Below are 22,671 nucleotides of genomic sequence, written 5' to 3'. Positions count from 1 at the left end.
TAAAGCTCGCTAGAGATCCAATTAAATTAAAATACTTTCCAAAAATAGAATACTCCTCCAAGAAGTTTGTAATGCACTTCAAATGATAAATTTTTCCTCGGGAAGCATCAATAGATTCATCTTGATCCCTTGAACACAACACCATTATCTGAACTCATTCCAAAAAGGATGGCACTCTCCAAGAAAGTTGGAGCTTCCATAGAATGTTGGAAAGGCTATAAAAAAGGGGACATTACAAGTTGTAAGATTTTTCCCATGCACCTGATATTCGATAATGGGCTTGTTCCTCAATCTCTTCTCTTTAGTATTGTTGTTACATGAAATTGCACTTTGTTGAACTAGGTCTAGCATTCCAATGACACAATGAATGTGATCCCAAGTGTGAGACCCTTGTTGTTGAGATTAGACCTCCAGAGAAGGTGGGTTTACTTCTGCTTTTTTTTTCACATTGTGCTAAGCTTCTCCCAACTACCCAAATTTGATCTTTGACAGCTACAAGGTGTTTTGATTGTGTTTTTCAGTATGATTGTTTTGGGGATTATGATATGCTATGCCTCATTTATTGATGTTGAATCCTATTGTCAGAGAGTTATCTCTGGATCCTGATTTCATGCCTGATATTGCGAGCATTTCTACAATGATATTCAATGCTTATTTGAGCACATCTGCACTTTGGGTAAATTAGTGGCTAGGGTTTTTCTTGGCTTGCCACGTTTCTCCTTTTTTCTGGGCTTCCTCTTTCTGAATAAAAGGTAGTTTGTTGCCTATTGTAAAGGGTGCTTCCTTTGTTTCATTCCAAGGATATGCAATTTTTTGTAGCTCTGTAGTTGTAAACAAGCTTTATGCCTCCATATTAAGGAAAACTAGCAAGCTTTTTAATCTCTTCTCACATCTTCCCTGTTGTGCAAAACTTTTGCCTTCATGGTTTCATGATTATTTCCATGTTTCAATGCATGTATGTTGTGTGAACTCTATTTGTAGGGACCATTTGTGGCTATTTCTTCCCATTTAGTACTTGTGAAACCCCTTACACTCATATTTGCCAGCAGATTTTGAAATAGAGAACTGTGTGAGTCCTCTTGGTAGCTTTATTGATATTCTATGCTGTTATTGAGCAAGAAGGCACCATTTTAATCCAGGTGAATCACCACCCTTTCCCTTATATGCATTTTTTCTCCCCTTCTCTCTGGCAATCAGTAGAGTAGGATTATTTGGTGTTGGTTTGGACCAACACCTTACATCTAGGTTAGATAGAGAACTGACTCTTAATCTAGAGGTTTGACTTCATTCAGCAAGGTCCCAGATCATGCAGCCATTACAATGTTTCATTGAATTGTTAGATTTGATATCCAGCAAAATGGTGCAGTTTATACTGACAATAGTTTCAGTGATGGCTTCTAGAACGAGGAACAACTTACCTTCGTCATCTAGAGGAGGCAACTCCACTCAAGGAATGATATGCTTCTTGATTGCTAGTTATAGATAGATTGTAGAGCAAAAAAGGTTGTGAAGTGCGAGTTTTGTGAGGGATGCAACACATGCAGTGAGAATTAAGTTGTTTTTTTGACAAAGAAAGGCCTTGAATGATTGCTTGTTTGAGGGCATGGTTGTCATGTCTTGTTTCTAGTCAATTTAAGTATGTACATAGTAGGTCTACACTTGTCTTCCTTGTTTCCATCTACTGTGTGTTTTCCCTTCCATAGTATGCCTCTTCTTCCAACTCCGCTCTTCTTGTTGGTGTTTTGAACTTCTCCATCTTGTCATGCCTTTTGTCAGGCGCTTGCCTCGCCATTGTATTTGTTGAACTTCTCCATCTTGTCATGCCCATTGCTTGACCATTGATGCTTCACACTTTAGTTGAGTCTTGTGTTGTGGCCAACCCTCAATCCCTGATATTTTTTGCCTATGTTTCCGTTTCCCTCCCAAATTCCCACTGTGTCATTGTTTCCAATAGTTTGTTTTTGGTGCCATTATTTTTCAAAGTGGAATCTTTCCTACCCATTATTACTGTTCAAAATTGAAGCTGTGGTTGTGCATTGTACTGTACTTGTCTAATTTTGGAGGATTTAAAAGAGCAAATGTTTTCATCCAAGATTATTACCTATCACTTAATCAAATTCCTTTCAGAATCCATGTTGAACAGTTGTGTTCAAGCGTGGGAATCCTAGGATGAAAATCCTAGTGATTTTGGAAGACGATCTGATATACAGGTAGTATATGAGCTTCATTGGATGTACACTTCTGTTGTATTGTATTGATTTGATTTGCTATTGCTGTTGGTATGAATTTCTGTTGTAGTTATTAATATTGCAGAACTATCTATATATAATAAAACCATTATTGTAATAAGAAAGAGATTAGGATTTATACCTATTTGCTATTTATTATAATAAGAAGATTGAGAGTTATTTCTGTCATTTTCTGTTTGAAATGTAATGGTATTGCTGATGTATTAACAATAGATTTAATTTGAGTTATCTAAGATTTGGGTAAATGCTAGAGCCAATAGTGTTGTTATTAAAATAGTAAGTGTTTGTGGAAGGTTTAGAATCAGAATTCGCATTATTATTTTGGATTGGGACACAATGATTGAGTTGCCAACACACTTTGCATTGATTTTTGGAGCATCTGTGGCACACCCGTTTCTATATTCCTGTGGGCTTCAAAGCCCAAGCAAATCCCTAGTGATTTTTAATCTTCATCTTTGGATTACACGAGGGATTGCACCCCAAATTGACACCACTCCACTTAACTGCCAAGGTCATCCATGGATCTGATTGTTTTCAACAATTTCTGAAGAGAATGGTAGTCAGATCATCCCATTCTTCAAGAGACGAGCTCACAACATGGGTTAGGAAGACCATGTTTATCTTGGTATTGGCCAGCTTGTTTGTAGACCTGTTACATTCCTCATAATAGAGTTGGTAGTTAATTGACTTGAAGGTGTGGACATATGATCAGACTTCTCAGAGAATTGTCTCAATCTTCCAGTTAGCTATCTTTCTCTTTCATATTGCTTCAATTATCACTTGCTAGTTTCTTTTTAGAATGTTCTTCAGTGCCCCTCTTTTTGCAACCTTCTTCATTCCTTCCACTAGAGCTGTTTCCGCCACTTCATTGTTTACTACTGTTGTCACGTTTTTACACATCGCCCTATTGCAAATGGGGACCCCCACTTTTTGCTGAGCTTAGGTGTTTTGTTAGTTGTCTTAGATTGGCAACAGTCATAGCCTTTGCTTGTGAGAGGAGATAGGTATTGTCAAGACAGGGTTGAGGAGGTATGTAATGTCAATCATACAAATGTTGTCAATGACTCTAAGCTTGCACTGCAAGCACATTGCCTAAGGTCAAGAATTTCAAGTCTACACTATACATGACCTAGAGGGATAAAATCATGAAAATTTGTCTAAGTAAAATTCAACCCCCTCCTGGCACATATGGATTTATGCAAGTTTAGGGGGGTAAGTTGTGTACTATTGTCCAGCCCAACCTCATGATCAAACTCTTAAGGGTCTAGGTATTGCACCAAGGGACCTCAATTCTACTCAAGGTGGATGGATTGCGTGTATCACCATGATCTCATCTAACTTAGATTGCCTATATAGAGGATGAATTAAGAGGGGTGAAATTTGAGTAAATGACATTCAACTCCCCTTGAGTATGTGTAAGGCTATGCATGGCAATCCTCAAAGTGTGCCCAACTTGCATCCTATACAAGCTAAGGCATCAATCCCACCCATGCTAGTCTATGCAAACACTATCTTAAACTGCACTCATGCAGATCTACCCTTCTAGTGCACTCCCTTCCTTAGGCTTGTGCAACCCCACTTCTCAAGTGCGCTCAGTCATTTGTGCACTCAACAACTTTTGTGCATGCTAAGCCTTCAAACCCACCATGCAACTTAGGACTTGGGATGCGCTCAAGGTAAGTATGGTGAAAATTGCCTAAGTCAACATCCAATTCCCCTTGAGTATGTGCAAAATTATGCAAAGCTACCCTCCAAGTCCTCCAATGTGTTTGAGGCAAAATTTAGCATTTGATCAAGCAATGTTGAAGATCCCCTTGAGTCCGCCAATGAGTTTGGGTACCAATTTTACATCAAGGCAAAATTATGCAAGGTATCTCTAGAACCCGCCATGTATATCTCCTCTTTAAATGCACTCTATGTTTTGTAATCACTTTCCTTATGTTGTGCAAATGAGACCCTAATACGTGCTCTAGCCTTTTCATTTGTGTAAGGCCACATGCTTCAATCCCGCTAAATACAATATTGCACATCATATGCGTTCAAAAGGGGGATAAGAAATGGTATAAGTCTAAATGTTGTGCATTGGAGGCACTTGTATGTGCTCAAACCAGAGACTATGCATGCTTGCTATTGAAACCCGCTCACATTAGGTGTATGCAAAACTACCCTCCAAAGCCACTCATGCCATGTTTGTGCACACCCTACCATTGAACCCGCTCTGCAAATCTTCACCTAAAATGTACCCACCTAAAACCTAGAAAATTAAGCTTGCAAGCATGCAAATCAGGCCTTAAGGCATAAAATCAGACCCTAAAATATTAAGGTCAGGTCTGAAATCAATTAAATTAGCCTTAAAGACTTGTAGCTCAGACCTGAACATATTGCAAATCAGATCATAAACATCAGACCAGACTTGATTCATTTGTGCATACCTAAGGTCATAATGCGCCCATGCATCTTTATGTTTAAGTGCCTCCCATGTATTTTTTGTGCATTGAAGCTTTCAATATGTGCTTAGGGGATATTATCGTGCAGACTTATCCACAAATCACGCCCTGCAGGTAAGGCCTCCAAGTGTTATCACTAGGTAATGCAAACACAACCCCTGAACCCGCTGTGCAGAGATGAGCTTCATTAGAAGAAGTTAAAATCAGACTTAGGTTAAAGAAATATGGCCTTTGAGGGTATGAATCAGTCCTTAAGGAAGTAAATTCAGACTAAAGACACTAAAATCAGATCTAGGAATATGCAGAATAGACTTGGAATTCACTAGGCAGGGCAGAACTAGGATGTTGGGGTGCGAATTGTGTTGATAGGGCTGTGCTGGATGTCATACTTATATCTCAAGAGGAGAAAAATGAATTGCAAAGGATGCAGCTGACTTGCATTGTTCAAGGCATTACTTGAAATGTGCTCTAAAACAATTGTGTGCAAGCCTACCTAGCATATGCACTTCATCATTTAGTGTAAAGTACCCCCTACAATGCACTCAAAGAGGGAGAGTGGGGAGTGTTTCAAGTTCAAGTATGCATGCCAAACTCACATTGTGAGAGCCTACCTTGCATGTGCTCATGAACCATGTTGTGCAAACTAGCATACCAAGTGCACCCACTTCTCGAGCTATGCCATCAACTTGTAAGGGCCACTTATGCTTGTGCACACCGACACTACAAATCCACTATGCAAGGTAGGATTGTATTTGCGCCCAGGGGATGGATGAGCTAAGTGAGGGGTAAATTTACATCCAAGGTTATGCAAACATACATATGAAATGTGCTCAAGGAATGTTCAATAAGCTTGGGAGTTGAAAAGTATAATTTGAAAGGATTAATGTTATTGGTGTTTTAATTCATGGTTTGTTTGTTTCATAGGATCAAGCACAAGGATACAAAGGGAGGCTAGCATCAAGGTCTTCAAAATGAGGAGATACACTTCATTTCATCAAGATCCATGAGTCCAAGGATGCAACATAAAAGGTATCAACTTCAAGGCAAGGACTTAGGCCTCAACTCAAGGATATAACCACCACATGGAGATAGTTCTACAATATCACAAGGTTCAAGGCATCACAATGCGGATGAGGAAGTTTGACAATCTTGTATTTCCTTCTGAAATCCAAGAACAAGCGTTAGTACCAGGTTATAGTCCTAGTTGTGCAATATGTAGATAGCCTACATCATGGATGGAGATGAAGTCACACAAGAGGATTAAGCCTATGTATCACAAGGTCTACATCAAACATAATCAAGGTGATGGCATCGCACAAGGAAGTGAATCCCCAAATGTTAGGAGATGGAAGAATGATTGTGATCAAGGAGAGATAGTTTCAGAAGAGTTAATCAAAGTTAGACACTTGATCACTTAGATGATACAATTTAGGAATGTGCCTCATCTTCATCACATTGAGCAACTCGATAATGTTAGGTATCAAGAGATATGCCTCAATCACAAACACTTTGTGATGATCTACCAGGCATAATGAGGTGGCATCCTAGTTATCATTCAACCAATCAAGTTGTGCCACATCAAGATGTCCAAGTTCATTGAACTTGATTCATCCAAGGAAGAAGCAAGCGACATATGGCATTGCATTGGAGATTGTTCTTTCTACCCAAATTCATCTTTCATTCATTAGCATTCAAAGAAGGACATGTGTCCTAAACATTGTAATTATTTCATTGGTTGAAAGTTGTAACTAACCCTAATTAGGGTTTTATTATGTAATCTCGACCATTGATCTTGAATCAATCTGAGCCACTGAATTGTAATGAGTCCTCTATATAAGGCTCTAACCTCTCATTTGTAAAAGTTAATAGTTCCTAGATAGACAGTTAGCAATAGTTGATAGCTAGAGTAGAGTAGGAGGAAATAAGATCGTTGCCAAGGCTTGTTGTAATAAACATACTATTTTCATTGAATATGGTGGATCTTATGTGCTATTTCAACTTGTTGCATGGTTTCTACTTCTCATAGTTTAGATGTGTTAGATGAATGGTGAAGCCTAATGTTCATACCACTTGGAATTTGTTGATTGCAAGTTGTAGTGCATGGTTAGATTGAACTTATCTAAAAGCGTAATGTCCCTCTTCCTAAATTACTCTATTCTGCCCTAGATTATAATTTCTTGGCTATTAAGAGGGTTTAGGGATGGAATCTCCTCATCTCTTTGGTAGGAATAACTTGCAACACAAGTTAGGGGATAATCTTCTAATCATAGCATATGAGTGATTGATAGTTATAAACCAGTTATGGTAATACAAATAAAGAATGGTAAAAAATAGAGTAGAGAAAAACTAACTATGATTCATAAATTAGAAAGACTATAATTTAAAGAATTACTAAGATGAAACTTTAATAAATTTGCAAACAGCACTGTAATGTAAAGATCAGAAGTCCTGGGTCATAACCATAGGAATCCTCATTATATTGATAGGGTTCCTTATTAACGGTTCTCCCTAATCAAGTCACTTTGTGAGGGTGCTTTAATAATGGTTCTCCCTTTAGAGATAGTGTTCAGCAGTATCATAGATCAGATTCATAAACATGAATATATTCATATTGCCAACCAAATATGCAGAATGTTATCAACATCAGTCATAAATATGCAAGGTATTAATACTGTGAATATACAGATATTATCATGTAATGCATCTACAGTCTGCTATATATAATTCCTGGAATTCATACCTGTTCGGATATATGGCTGAGTATATTTGTAGTAGGTATTAGGCTTTTGTCTTATTACTTCTTCCTTTATTTCCCTCGATTACCTCTTCTATCATGGTGGTAAGACCAACCATCAATGGTCATGTCCTTTAGAGGCAGTGACCTTTCAAAGGGGTCGCTGCCTTTCCTTCATCGCTTTTCTCAACCATGGCAACCCTTCATAAATCGTGAATATTAATAAATGTTTTAATGTGAATACATTAATAATAAAAGTCAGTTAATAATAGTAATCACTAAGTAATCAGAATAAATAATAGGAATCAATTAATATCATTAATAATTGTTAGACAACATTATTGTTTATGCCTGTAACTTAACAACAGATCTCTTCTGATCTGATCGATAGTGTTCTCACTGGATGCTCTGATTCCTTTTCTTTATATCTCTCAATGTGAGGGAGGGGTCACACCTCTTCATCATGTATGCCCCTTGGCAAGAGACACACCCTTTCATCATTAGCCCCATTTGAAAGAGTGCAACTCTTAATTATTTCTGCCCTTTGAAAGGGACACAATCTTTCACAATCAGATCTGCACTTTTATTTAAATCAGATCCACACCTTTGATTCCCCCCAAATTATCCCCTCTCAAATGAGGCTCTCTTCTCCCTTATATACCTCATATTTGGGAGAGTCGCAACTTATCATTTCATGCCTTTTGTCCATTCATTAACTTAAATTTTTAATTATATTTAATTGTATTCTTTTATATTTTCAATTTAAATTTATTTTTATTCTTTTAAATTTTAATTTTATTATTAATATTTACCATTAAATTCTATTTCAAAGTGGGGACATTACAAAAAGCTTAACTTCAATTGCTATATGCTCGTTGTTCATAATGTTGGTGTGCATAGGTGATATGAAAATTATTTGCTTATCCTCAAGAGATTGCACCATCTTTGTATAGATTCCACATTCCAACAGTGTTCAAAGCGCAAGTCCCCTTGTGATTCCAACATTATCACATCATACATTATTGAGCCTATCTCGAGCATAAAGTCGATTGTTCACATTGTAAACCTTGGAGTCACCTTATTTGATCATAGTCTTTATCATTTGAGGTTTCTTTGTTAAAGAGAGTATAGAATACCTTGGTATTTTATCTGCGTTCGAAGTGTCCTAAAAAACACATCAACAACTACCTTAGAGATAAATATCACTTTACCTTCCACAAAAGTCCACTGATGATCCCTTATCAAACATCTTGTGTTAATTGCTCGTGTTTTTATGGATGTGCCATCAAAATAAACTTTGACCAAGCCCTGTGAGGAGCATTCCATAAGAGTCCTTTCCTTTTCTCCTCAACTTTCCCTTGAACAGGGTGCTCAAATTAGAATAATTAGTTGTGTACAAGCATTTTTTTTTATAATGGTCTTTACTCTATAAAATTCTTATCATTTATCCTGATGGTGCTCCACAAAGTGTGCCCAAAAATGTTGATTCTACAAAGTTGCCTGCAGTTTTCTCCAAAAAGACATGTTCTTTAACATTATGGATAATGGAAGCTTAAAATAGAAGACAATTAATTTTTTTTACACATATTATGATGAAAAATAAAGTCATCAATAATGCATAAATTTAGAGACTAGCATTAATGAATATCATTTAAGAAATAAAAATAAAATTGTAATGTAGATGTAATCTTATACATCATAGGTTTCTAGTTAAAAAATTTACTAGGCATATGAGGTAGCGGTAATTGTAAGTGCAGGTGTAATAGATTATCAAAACCTTCAGGGATCTTGCTACCCAGCTAGAGAGTTCAGAGTTAGACATATGGAAGGTCCCTTCTTCACAAATCCTTATACTTTCCACTCAAATTGCATACTGATAGGTAATAGTGGTAGACATTGATGTGCTAATGGAATGGAGAGATTTGAGTGAAAAAATCATTCACTTAGTTCCCTTGTTAGTTTTCAGTGAAATTGTTTATTTCGAAAAAAAAAACATTTTGAAAAATGCATGAAGACTGGCAATTTTGTGATTTGAGGCTGCCAAATTGCAGCAGGTGACTTGGACTAAGATGTAAAAGTCCTTTGAATCATAGTTTGAAAACTTGGCTAGGACTTGCCAGGACTCGTGGGACTTGCACGTCCGTTGGCTCGCTGAGTCGATTCGTCACGGACTCGCCAGCTGCATCTTGCCGAGTTGCCCCAAAAAACGCTTCATTTTTTGCAAAGGACTCGCACAAGTCCTAGGGTTGGACTTGCGAGTCTCGATCTAGGACTCTCACACCTACCTAGAAACGCCTAGATGGCTAAAAAAGACATTTTTTTGGTTCTTTTTTCATTTCATTCTGCTGTTTGGTGCCCAAAATAGGTTTGCAGGTGTCCATTTCTTCATATTTTGGTTCAAACTCATTCATTTTCAATCATCCAATTTTTTTTTTTCGGGGGCATAGCCCTTGAACCCCCACTTCCAGCCCACAAGGAAATGCAAGTGCGTTTGCCCGCACCCCTTCTATCATTGGGTTTTTCTCTTATCTAACACCTTGTGCAGCTTATCATTGCTGCCCCTCAAACCCATTAGGGTCTCCGCTCCCAAACCCATTAGGGTCTCCGCTCCCAAACCTCCACTAGTTATTGAGTATGAAGTATGAACTATGAAATTTCAAATATTAAGTGTTTAAAGATCATATGACATGTGCAATGTTTGAATTATGACAAATTGATAGTCAAAATAGGCTTTTATGTTCTCTAAATGCATTAATTTCTTTTTGTTTTTTGTAAAACTACATTTTTTTTTTGCCGAGTTCGCGTGGAGTCCTGAGTCTGAGTCCTATTTTGGGCTGCCGAGTCCTTTCAAACGTTTCTTTGAATAGAATTGCTGAATTTCATAGCACTACTTCATCTTGTTGGTTTAAGAGAACACCTTGGACTCCATTCACATAAACATCCACTCTGTGACTTTTTTAATAGAACGGAAGACAATTGACTTTCTAAAGGGATTTGCATTATGTGACACATGTTTTTGGAGAATAGTATGTCAACATCTCCATTTCCATTGTTTGAGGTGGAATTCAGCATACATTTGAAGATCATTCAATTTCTTATGTAGCTTGATCTCTGTTCATTTTTTTTTCATGCTAATTGTTTAGTGTAATTTAGCAAATCGTGCCTTTTAAGTTTAGATTTGTATCTAAGAACTTTATTTATTATATCATATTCCTTCAAATAGGGAGAATTCTTTATCTGATTGCTAACTGCTACTTCATGTAGTTATATGCTGATCCGCGACTGCTTTGTCATTGACACTTAAAATTGTCACTTTGTTTACAAATGAATTGTCCTTGATGAATCTCGTGTTATGATTAGTAAATGATTAAATTACCCTTTTGTTGATATAATCTTGGAAGAAAGACATGAATGAGGTAGACATCCTGTCAAGGTAAATGCTTGTATGATTCTTGCATATATTAGTTAGATTTGTTTTGATGTCGTTGTTCTTGTATCCTTCTTTTGATGGCGAGTCTATAAAGATTCTACGATGGTCTTTGGTAAAATATCATAAGGTTTGCTCTCTATATGAAAATTGATTACATGCGTAGGATCATTGATTCTGGGCAGTTCGAGCCAATATTGGTGCTTATTAACAATTTGGAAACATTTTTGAGATATTTTAAAGTGTGGTATTTGAACCATGTAGGGAATTCATGGGTCTATTAGCTGGGTTTTAAGTTTCCTTATAAAGCAGGTACTCTTTCTTGCAGCAGTCAAATAGCTAATATTGTACATGGTATATTTTAGTAAAGTGGAGTTTCTGCCTTAAATTTCTATTTCCATGCACAACTATTTTAGTTACAATAAATTAGCCCAGTTCTTTTGGGATTTCTCTGTCTCAAGACTTGAAGTATCTAGACACTAGCATTATATCTGTTATTTCACAGTTGTACATTATTGAATTTGAATTGATAATAAATGTTTTCAAGTTAAAATCCATTATTTCAGACTCTTCTTTTCCAATAATTTGTATATGGTTGAAGAGACTCAACTCTTGAACTTTTTTATACTTATGATAGGGTACCATTTTGCAGGAACTTGGGGATTCCAAGAGGCAAAAAATGGTTCATCCAGATTGCCAAACTTCAGGAAATCTAGTGGCCAGTCTGTTTTTGAGTTGGTTAGTTCTCCTACAAAAATATATGGTGTACATTATGTCCAAGTAAGTCTTATGTCCATTTTTGATATTCGTTTAGAGGATCTTTGTACACATTTCATTCAGTACCTCACAATTATTTAGTTGGAGCATGATGATTGTATTTAAATCATCTTGTGATATTGTTTTTCACTACAAATTTCGTTAAATAGTGTGTTATGTGCTAATATTATCAGAATTTATTGATTTTGAAAGTTCTGCATCGAACTTTGAATAGACAAGAATAATTATTTGGCAGTTATTTGCAGACTCATGAAAAAAGAGAGACAATGCACCAAAGATCTTCCATCTAGAGTTGAGGAAGTCTTTATACCCTTAAAAGTTAGGCTTATCCTTAAGATTCAACCAATACAGAATGTAATACTGTGTTAGTATGGGCAGATATCAAATGTATATGTACCTTAAAGGTCAACTAGAAGGTGTTTCAGCCCTCTGCTACCACTTGTTTGAGCTGATTGCGTTTTTAGGGATGGTATAAGGCAGACTGTCCTTATGCAAGGCAGAGTTGACCTGATTTCGATGACACTCCACCTGAAGATTGCTTGGATAGGCGACTTCTTGAGATGTAATTAGGGTAACTTTACATTTGTCTATGCTGTTGGCAGTCTTCTGCAAGTAACATTGAGGCAGAAGCTAGATCTAGTTCAAGAATCAAAGATTGCTTCAAGCACGAATTTCAGAATGGTTGAAGTTGTATGGGAGTCTTGTCAATGAGAACATGAATTCTAAGGCTATATCTTGTTGACAACATCAGAGTATCATAGAGGAGGCCCTTTTCCTTTAAGACTTTGACCAGATTTGGTTTTAGCATTAATTCAATGAGGTTAGAAAGGGAGAAAATTCGCTTGCTAAGCTCTTTGGAAGTTTGAGGTTGGTTACATGTTACCAAAGTTGTGTCTTCTGTTTGTTTATCCAACCATTTAATGGGATATTACTTATGTACATTCATTTGAGACAACAATTTGACTGTAGAGACTATATCGTAGTTGTTTAACAATATTGTAAAAAGTCAACATTATCTTTGAGATAGGCTGGTATGTCTGTCTATTGAGCGGGAGCTGTTAGGTTTTATCAGATGTTCCAAAAAATTGAGGTATTGTATGTTGATCTTGGTTAAGCCTTTTTTTACTATATATAAATAGTTAACATTATCTTTGAGGTGTATTGAATGAGAGCTGTTAGGTTTTATCATCTATTCCAAAAAATTGAGGGATTGCATGTTGATCTTGGTTAAGCTTTGCTCTCACTACACCTTGTCTTTATTTTCTTCACATTCAGTCATTGCTCCTGCATATCTACTAGATTTTGATGTCATACTTTAGTTTTATCCTTGAAGTTATGAATTTTGAATTGACTCACACTTGTCAATTATACATTTCCTTTGTGACTTGGTTACACTCTCCCAATTTTTGTCACCACTAACTTTTACCATTTTAGTTGATCTCCTAAGTTTCTACCTTCCTTGATCTCCTAAATTTCTACCTTTCTCTTGGAAGAAGGAAGATGGTCAATAAACTACGTTTAGAAGGGTAGGTCTCTCTTTGCATTTGTCTCGCCAACATGTTTTATTTGACTAATGAATTTAGGACTCACCCCCCATGAGAAAAGTAATTGAGGATGGACTTACAGTGCAAATAACAGTTGTAGTGTAGACAACAATTATGCCGCAACTAAATAAAGAATGTTTGTTATGTTTTAAAATGGCAATGGAATGGGTAATTGGTTCTTGTAGGGAGTTGGTAGTTACCGACAGTTGGCCTCTTCACCAACTGACCAAGTGGCATATATTTTGGCATTGTATCGGGAACGGGAGATTATGATTGAAGATACATTTTTGATTACTGTTGTACTATTTATTACATGATGCAATAAAGTTATTTGCCTATGTTGTTGTGAATGTTATTCGTATTCTACACCCACTTTAGTTTCTCTATCTATTTTGTGGAGTTGAGACATATTCACCATAGGGAGTAAACATTTTGGTGCCGTTGCTGATACGATACTTGGAGATCAACATGGAGACAAGTGGTGTACGTGTGTAATGGGTCAACTGTTTGAACAGTAGATGGTAGTAACTGACAGTGACATAGAGGTAGAAGAGGAAACATGGGAAGACCGACTGACGCACGATTTGGTATATTTGTGGGAGGTCTCGATTAATCAGTACGTGTAGAGGGAAGCTCAGGAGAAAGCAGTCCTTGAAAGCACGGTACGTGACGACCTGAGAGTCAATGACTTTGTATTTTATTTGCTTGAAAGGCTTCCAAGGTTGCTTGCTTGTAACTTCATTGAATTGCAAGACCAATGGGAGGAGAGAGAAAGAGAGCAACGTCGTTAGCAAATATTGCAGCGGTACGAAGAACGCAACTGTAGGGAGGAAAAGAAAGTGATACGAGCAGACATTGTACCCCTTACAATTAATGCCCCTACACCCCAATAAGGGAAGACAACATCTAAAAAACTTTTGAGAGGCAAAGCAGGGAGTGGTACAAAGATCCCTTTGATTAAGGGAACAAAGTGAGAGAAGGCAGCGGTTGAGAGAAAGTGCTGAGTGCTCGGAGAGTTCTAAGAGGAGCAGAACTAGGAGTGTGAGTTAGAGCCGTAGTCGGGAGAGACAAAGACCATGTACGTGGGATGAGTTGGTAGAGGTTGCGAAGAACCTGTCACTCCCAAATGTAGTGGAGGAGGATCTCACTGACTAGGCCGTACGTCCCACTTCTAGTGACAAATTTGGAACCGAGACTCAAACTTAAAACAACCCGTTTGTACAGTCGGTACATGACGACGAAGAAGAACAGAACCTCCAGGATGAGGTTACCGAAATTTTTGAAATCAACCTGCACAGAATTGCAAGTCTGTCCCTCTAGGAGGGACTGACAATAGGACTCGAGCCGAAGACTTTGGGGAGGAGTGAGTACAGCAACGCGGAAGGTGACTGAGGGGTAGGCGACGTAGAGGGTGGATGTGGTGATGGCTCACACGTGGCCAAAAGTGCGGAAGAGGCACAAGGACGCGGTTGAGAGCACAACACTTCACTCTGGTGGTCAAATATATTCGACACCTACCAAGCAAGAACTATGGTGAATACCTCGGAGAAGCAGAAACTCCCTAAGTTCACAGGGGACGGAAAGGAAGACCCCGCATGCCATTGCAAGACACGCATGACAGTATAGATGGTGAATGAATAGGAGGATGAGGACCATTGGCTATGGACATTTCTGGCTACACTACGCAGGATTGCAATTGATTGGTTCATGGATTTGCTTGATGAGAAGAAGCGCTCTTGGAGGGAATTGAGAAAAGCATTCAAAGAAGAGTTCAAGCTCCTGAGGGATGATAATGAGATCGTGGCTGAGATATACAATACGAAGCAGGGTAGGTCGAGAGTGTACGAGCATACAATCAACGACTGAAGGAATTATTGAACAAGATGGAAAACCAATCGGCTAATGGACTGAAGAAGCGGTGGTTTGTCGAGGGATTGATTCCCTCCATTAGAAAGAAAATGAAAGTTGTCTCTCCGTCCTCATACGTTGACGGCTACAATTAGGCGATGGACATCGAAAGTGAGAGCAAAACATCTTAGGGGAAGAAAAAGTTAAGCGACAATGATAGTACGGAGGAGAGAAGTGACAGAGTCCAAAACCATACAAGCCCTCCATAGAGATATGATGCGGATGATGGAGTTGAAGGTGGAGGAGAGTGGCAAAGAGGGTAAAGAACTTTGGTGCACCGATTGCAAAGAAGGTCATACTAAGGGAACATGTCCAAAGAAGTCTTTCTGTGACATCTGTTAGGTACTAGGACATTCAATCAAGGAATGCCCATAGAATTTGAAGACATGAAGCACACAAGTGCTCTTTGCCCAAGGGGAACAAGCTACCCCGCCAACCACGCCACCCAAACCACTAGCAAACTCCGATGCTTCACTAGGAGGATACCGCAATAACCAACGAGGGAACAACCAGTCCAAGAACAACACGCCAAGAAGTAAAATCCAATACGATGCGAAGGGGCGACCCATGATCCAGTGCCGCAATTGCAATGAGTGGGGCCACTTCACTCGCGAGTGTCAGAGTGGGAACAATAACAAAAGTTTGATGTGTAAGTGGTGCGGTCTTGGGAACCATGAGGACACAAATTGCCCAAAGTAGAAAGCTATAAATATGCTGGATGCCAAGGAGCCAGTCGAGGAGGTATTGGCAATCACAAGGTTACAGAGAAAAAAGGCAGTGTACCCCGATCCTCGTACAAAGAAGGAAAGACTCCGAGAGGCAAAGGTAGATGTTGAACGGGCGATGATGGAGGAGCGAAGGGCCTCACATGATGCCGCCAGTACTCCACTATAGTCGGAGTCCAAGAAAACTATAATAAAACAAATGTTGTAGGCTACCGTACCGGTACAAGTATCTCACCTTCTGCAGACTATGCCACAATTGAAAATGGCCCTAAAAAATGTAGTCAGTGACAACATCATCAGCTAGGAATGCTATGAGCCAATGGCAAAATCACTTGGCATGTCGACCACGAACCCCATGCTGCTCATCATGAGTATTGGCCGAAAGCTAGTCGTAGTAGAAATGGAGATCATGGGACGGAAGCTGACAAATACCATCATCGACGACGATTTTGGAGTAAATGTATTACTGGAAGAGACATGGAGGGGTCTGGGCAAACCAACTCTTTGGCCACCAACATTCCAGCTTGTAGGTGTCGACTGGCATGGTATCAAACCCTTGGTAACACTTATGGCACAAAAAGTTGTTATCGACACCCAACATTTCTTCCTCAACTTCGTTGTCATTCCACTAGAGAAAAAGGCCTACGATGCTCTCCTCGGATGTATTGTCCCCATTTTAGCAGACATGGTTTTTTGGTGATTAGCCTATCATGAGTATGGATAGAGGGTCTCCCGAGACTTGTATCAGCTCCAGAGTTCAGTGTGTTTCGATCTGGCTTTCATTTGGTATCATTTGGACTTCATTTGCTATACTTACTATTTATAGTAAGTTTGAGATGTTAGAGATGGACCCCTTCTATTTTTAGTAAAGGGGTATGGTCATATGCAGCTTCATCATGTTAGTTCCCAGCTCAGACGACGTTTAAAAATGTTGAGTATTAATGGAGATATTAATGTTTATTTAGTTTAAATAAACATTAATGTTTTGAGCTTATATTATTAAGTTATAATATAATTTTATATTATAACTTAAGTAAGGGTCCAAGTATCATTAAAGGGGACCATTTAATTAATTAATTGTGGCTCTTTTACCAAGGTGAAATATTAAATGACAAAGTGAAAATATTATATCATTAATTGATTTAATGCCTTAATGGAGAAAATCGAACCTTCATGGGAAATGTATATAAGGCTTTTGAAAAGAAGAGAAGGGAGATTGATCATTGTTATTTTTGATGAGAAGACTTGTCTCTTGGCTTTGGAGAAGAAGTTGGGGTTTCTGCAGCTTGTCCAGAGTATCGGCATTGGAGAACGTGAAGACTTCATTGCATCAGCAATCTGAGGGTGTGAGATATTCATCTGAAGTTGCTCTTAGGGTTGGCTTCATCCAGAAGTTGACATTGTGCTGATTGGGGATTTATTTTCAGATTTATTGGCATAGCTGAGGGCATATGTTTATGGCAGACTGAGAACATCATACAGAGGGTTTATTTGCTGCTATAGTGTCATGAACAGTGCGCGTGAACAGTGCGCATGAACAGTGCGCTACAATACCCGTGAATAGTAAACACAACAGTATCGTGCTACAGTAAACGCTACAGTACCTTGCCAATTTTGTGGTCTTTGTGGAGACCAAATTGGACATGTTTGTTCGGATTTATGATGAAGATTGAATAAGGAGTCTTTGGTTGCTTCTTCTACATTCTGCAAACCCCTGTAACTGCCTTCATCACCTACAGACTGGGGTCGATTGATATTCCAGGTGACATTCAACATTGATCAGCCACTTAGCTTTCATGCCTACTATTTGCTTAAATGCCTAATGGCTGTAGGTGTACTTTAGGATGCATGACAAGTGTTTGTCTTAATGTCTACTAGCTGTACTAGTTAATTTCAGTCATTCCATGTGTGTGTAAGGTCTAAAACAGCTAGCATATCATTTCTATAACAACTTTGCATTGTTAGAAGCTTTCCATAACTTCATTTGCAGCCTACAAAGCCAAAGAAGACAAATTAAGAATTCACTACAGCGGCTTCAAACATTGTATGCCAAGTGTTTGACAATATTCCTTGGGGTTCAAATAAGCGAAACAGGGTCAGATTAGCCAAGGGATATTACATTGGAAGAGGTTGGCTGATCATGACGAAGGCAAATCATAACTGGAAGAATAATACAATGATTGACTTGAGGAACCAAGTGGTGAGTGAGGAATTGGCATCCTTCGATTCGGACTCGGATGACTCTCACAAGTATGAATGGGATACGGGAGATGGACGAAGAAAGATGGAACCCAAGGACGAAGGAGTACTGGAGTTGGAAGGTTGTTCGGAGGATGAGACAAGCTCTCTCAGCGAGCTTTTTCATTGGCAGAGGGAGGACTACGAGGCCTTTCACTTGGAGTGTCATATGTTGCAAATCTGTGAGATTGAGGAGTCGGGCGAAGGTACGAAGAGTATGACCTTCCCTCCAGAGTATGGGGAGTACCAAGAGGGCGTGGCATGGGTGGATGATACATCAGCTCATTGGTTTGAAAGAGACAAGGCTATCGAGTACGAGGAACCAAATATAAAGAAAGTAAATCTAGGAGATGATGGCAATCTGAAGGTGATCCTTGTAGGGGATGATTGGAATCCTGTACTAAAAGTAGCAACATTTAAAATATTTTTGGAGTACAAAGACGTCTTTGCATGGACATACAAGGACCTGAAGGGGATCCTGTGGAGTTGTGTGTACATCGAATACCCCTCATACTTGGTGCCTAGCCCGTACGGAAGAGGTCGTACAGAATGAACAAAAACTATGCGGCCAAAGTAAATGAGGAGATTGAAAAGATGCTAGAAGTCCACATTATTTTGAAAGTGGAAACAAGTGAATGGGTACCACCCATTGTCATTTCTCTCAAAAAGGAGGCGAACCAAATCTGGATCTCTGTAGACATTTGGTGCCTAAATGCGGTGACCATCAAGGATCCCTTTCCAATTCCATTCACAGACAATATCCTAGAGGAAGTGGCGGGCCACGAAATATATTCATTCATGGATGGGTTCTCTGGTTATAATCAGTTCAGCATTGCCGACAAGGACAAGTTAAAGAACACCTTTTTAGTAGAAGATAGTGTTTACTGTATACCTACAACCGGATGCCCTTCGGTCTATGCAACGCTTCGGCCACCTTCCAGTGGATAATATTACATATCTTTGATAAGATGTTGGTGGGAAATTTTAAGGCTTTTCTCGATGACTGGTCCATCTACAGTGACCAAGAAACCCACCTGAAGGCGCTACGAGAGTGTATGGAGAGGTGCTAGTGGGCCTAGTTCGCTCTAAACCCAAAGAAGTATCAATTCATGGTGTCGCAGGGCAAGTTGTTGGGCCACATCGTATGCAAAGAGGGGCTGAAGATAGACCTCGACAAGGTAGGGGTCATCGTAACCATGGAGAGTCCGGAGGATGTGACGGGAGTCAAATTTTTCCTTGGACACAAGCTATTATCGAAGGTTTATTAAGAACTTCGTGCAAATTTCTTACCCACTTGACAGGCTAACAAGGAAGGGCGAACCGTTCGTATGGGGAACAGAGGAAGAAGAGGCATTCAAATAGCTTAAGTCCGATTGGTGAGTGCACCGATCCTGGCATACCCGGACTGGGATAAGGAGTTCCATGTACACGTGGATGCTTCCAACTATGCCATCAGTGCTACTCTGGCACAGGTAGGCATACGAGGGTTGGACCATCCCATCTTCTTTGCCAGTCGCTTACTCTTTAAGGCCGAACGAAATTATAGCACAACGGAGAGGGAGGTACTCAGAATGGTATACTTCGTTCAAAAATTTCATCATTACCTCCCAATGACTGTTCACATTCTATGTGGACCACCAGGCTCTCATGTACCTAGTAAATAAGCCAATTATTCAAGGTCGCTTGAGTAGGTTGCTGTTGCTGCTCCAGGAATTTACTTTTACCATTGTAGTACGGCTAGGGAAAAGCCACGTGATCGCAAACCAGCTGTCTCGAATCAAGTTCAGAGAGCCTCCGGAGGGGGTAAATGAAGATTTTCTTGACATACACTTGTTCCAGATAGCAACATTACCCCCTTGGTATATTGGTGAATACTTGTCTACCTCAACATTTTCGAGGGATATGCTGCTTGGAGAATGGTGGAAGTTGGCATTAAAAAGCAAGACGTTCTAGTTAATCAATGCCCTGTTGTACAAAATGGGACCTGATCAAATACTCTGGAGATGCGTGATGCAAGAGGAGATTCCTGACGTATTGAAGGAGGCACATGAAGGACTTGTCGAAGGCCACATGGGACTCGACACCACTACATGGAAAGTTCTATTGGCAGGGATATGGTGGCCGACTTTGCACATGGACTCCTGTGAGTGGGTCGTAGGGTGTGACACATGCCAATGGGTGGGCAAGCCGCTGAAAGGGATTTTATGCCCTTGTTCCCCTCTTAGCCACAAGAGTTGTTCGAGAGCCGGGGTCTCAACTTTGTGGGGCCACTGAAGGTAAGCAGTATGTACAGATGTCGGTATATCATCGTAGCTACCGAGTACCTTACAAAGTGGGCGGAGGTGAGAGAACTCCCAGATAATACTGCCATCAGTATGGCAAGGTTTCTCTACTAGCAAATTGTAACAAGGTTCGGTTTTCCCATCCAAATCACCGGTGATTGTGGGGTTCATTTTGTCAATTAGTTCATCAGGACAATGAAAGTCAAATTCAAAATTTTTCACAATTTATCAAGTCCGTATTACCCCTAAGCGAATGGTCAGGCATAGCCAACCAACAAGGTGCTGGTATCAATCATTTACAAATCATGTGGAGTGGAGCAAGAAGAATGGGAGGAGCGGCTTCCAGCAGTACTGTGGGTGTACTGTACGACGTATAAGGTGATGATGGGTCACACTCCCTTCCATCTCATGTACGGCTAGGAAGCTGTAGTGCCAACCGAGTACACCATATCGAGTCTATGGATCACAGTGGAGAACTGGCTTGGGGATGTCGAGAGTCTTAATGAACGCCTCCTGAATCTTACACAACTTGACAAACAACGGATGATGGTGTAGTGGGCAACAGAGGTTGCCCAACAGAGACGAGAATTCTGGCACGACAAACATCTCCGACGCGTGAACTTCCGTTTGAGCCAGTTAGTTTTAAAATATAATGGTCACAACGACCTCGACCGGGGAAATTCGGAGTTCATTGGCTTGGACCATATAAAATCAAGGAGGTGGGCAAAAACGGCATAGTAAACGGCTTTGGCGGATAATTCCCAATCTTGCGGGCCCACCGCAGATTGAAGGAGAAATGATGACTTGGTACCAGCAGTATGGTGGGCGATACATTGATGGACGGTACAAAGGGGTGGGACTAGTGACCTTGTTGGACAATTTTTTTGACCTAGAGTACTTGGGCACGTGCTGTGAACAAGAATGTTACAAGTGGCAGCCATTCACCTGTTGGTGACGACACGACTCGAAAGTAAAGATGCGAGAGGGAGAACCTCGAGGAGTGAAACGAAAGATTGCAACCAGCCACAAAGAGGAATCACAAAAAAAACAAAAGGTAGAGGCAGGCGGTACGAGGACTGGAAAGAATTTGGGAAGATGGCTTAGGAAGAAAAGAGTGATCCAACAAAGCCAAAAATGCAAATGCACAAAAATGCAGGCTTGGGGAATCCAAAGTAAGGAATTTTTTTAATAAACTGTTGAAGGTACGAAAGATAAAGTTTAAAAATTCTTGTGTCCAAAAATATTGGCGAAAGAATTTTTTCAAAAAGAATGTTGAAATTAGAAGAAATAAGGGTTGTGGAGAAAATTAAAAGAAAAAGGTCTGGCTTTATTAAAAAATTAAAAAAGATGGGTCCTATAGTAACGGCAAAAAGAGAAAAATTGAAAATAATTAAAAAGAAAATATTTTTTATTAAAGTGATAAAATGTATTAGTGGAACCCTAACCCTGAGGCAAAAAAAGAATAAAGTCCCCCAAACCAGCCATTCTGCACATAATCAATTGGAAATTTCCGGCGAAGAGAAAGAGATGGAAGCAAAATGGGAACGAAGAATTGAGCCATACAACCAAGTTCGTACACCGTATGAAAGGAAAGTAAGCAAGCATATATTGCCCCACATCGCTCTAATACAAGGCAAAGTTTGCACCACATGCCAGACTGCACACAGTAGACTGTAAGCCGTACGGTATTGGTCATTGCACTCACGGACACCACACGGTCAGGAGGCGAAGTTTGTACCACACGATAGATTGAGCATAGTAGATCGTATGCCATACCGTATTCATTGCTGCACATAAGGCGCTGAGTTGCTTGGATTGTATGAACAATTGTCGAGTGAGCCACATGGACAGAGGCCGAGTAAGCCATACGAATAGAGGAAGTTGAGTGGGAAACTGTCTGAGGCGTACGAAAAAGATTTGCATAGCGAGAGGATCAAGAATTGAATGCCGTACGACCTTGTAGAGCTGACCCGAAGAAGTTGATATCGCACGCTGTACAGTTCACAAAAGTGGAGATTCTAATACCATACATCGTATGATTCATAGAAGTTGAGAGCCCAATACCGTACACCGTACGGTTGAAGCATTGATACCATATGCTGTACGGTTGGTAAACACAAGGCAGATTGTGTGGGTGAGGGGGTGTACACAGGAAATTGTGCAATTCGTGTGGCTGTATGGATAGGAAGGAGGCATACGGGTGGATTGGCTCGCAGAACAAAGTTATGCTTATGGCATAAGTAGGCTGTACATCCATGCACAAAACACTGTAGTCTGTATAGACCTAAGGAGGGAAAAGGACAACATCCGAGAGCTAGGCCATGCCACTAGGAGGCCATA

General features: G+C 39.6%; 1 protein-coding gene across 1 annotated transcript in view; it reads left to right on the top strand.

Moving 5' to 3' along the window:
- Positions 1-22,671, top strand: part of LOC131079993 (transmembrane E3 ubiquitin-protein ligase FLY2) — a 177,343-nt gene that overhangs the window by 38,388 nt on the left and 116,284 nt on the right. Inside the window, exon 3 of the mRNA XM_059218314.1 lies at positions 11,510-11,637. Coding sequence (XP_059074297.1) covers positions 11,510-11,637 — 128 coding nt within the window. The remainder of the gene's footprint in view (positions 1-11,509; positions 11,638-22,671) is intronic.

The sequence above is a fragment of the Cryptomeria japonica genome, chromosome 3 (genome assembly GCF_030272615.1).
Source record: "Cryptomeria japonica chromosome 3, Sugi_1.0, whole genome shotgun sequence".
Classification (NCBI taxonomy): Eukaryota; Viridiplantae; Streptophyta; class Pinopsida; order Cupressales; family Cupressaceae; genus Cryptomeria; species Cryptomeria japonica.
The sequence above is the reverse complement of the archived record's forward strand: the minus strand, read 5'-3'. Positions and strand labels throughout refer to the sequence as shown.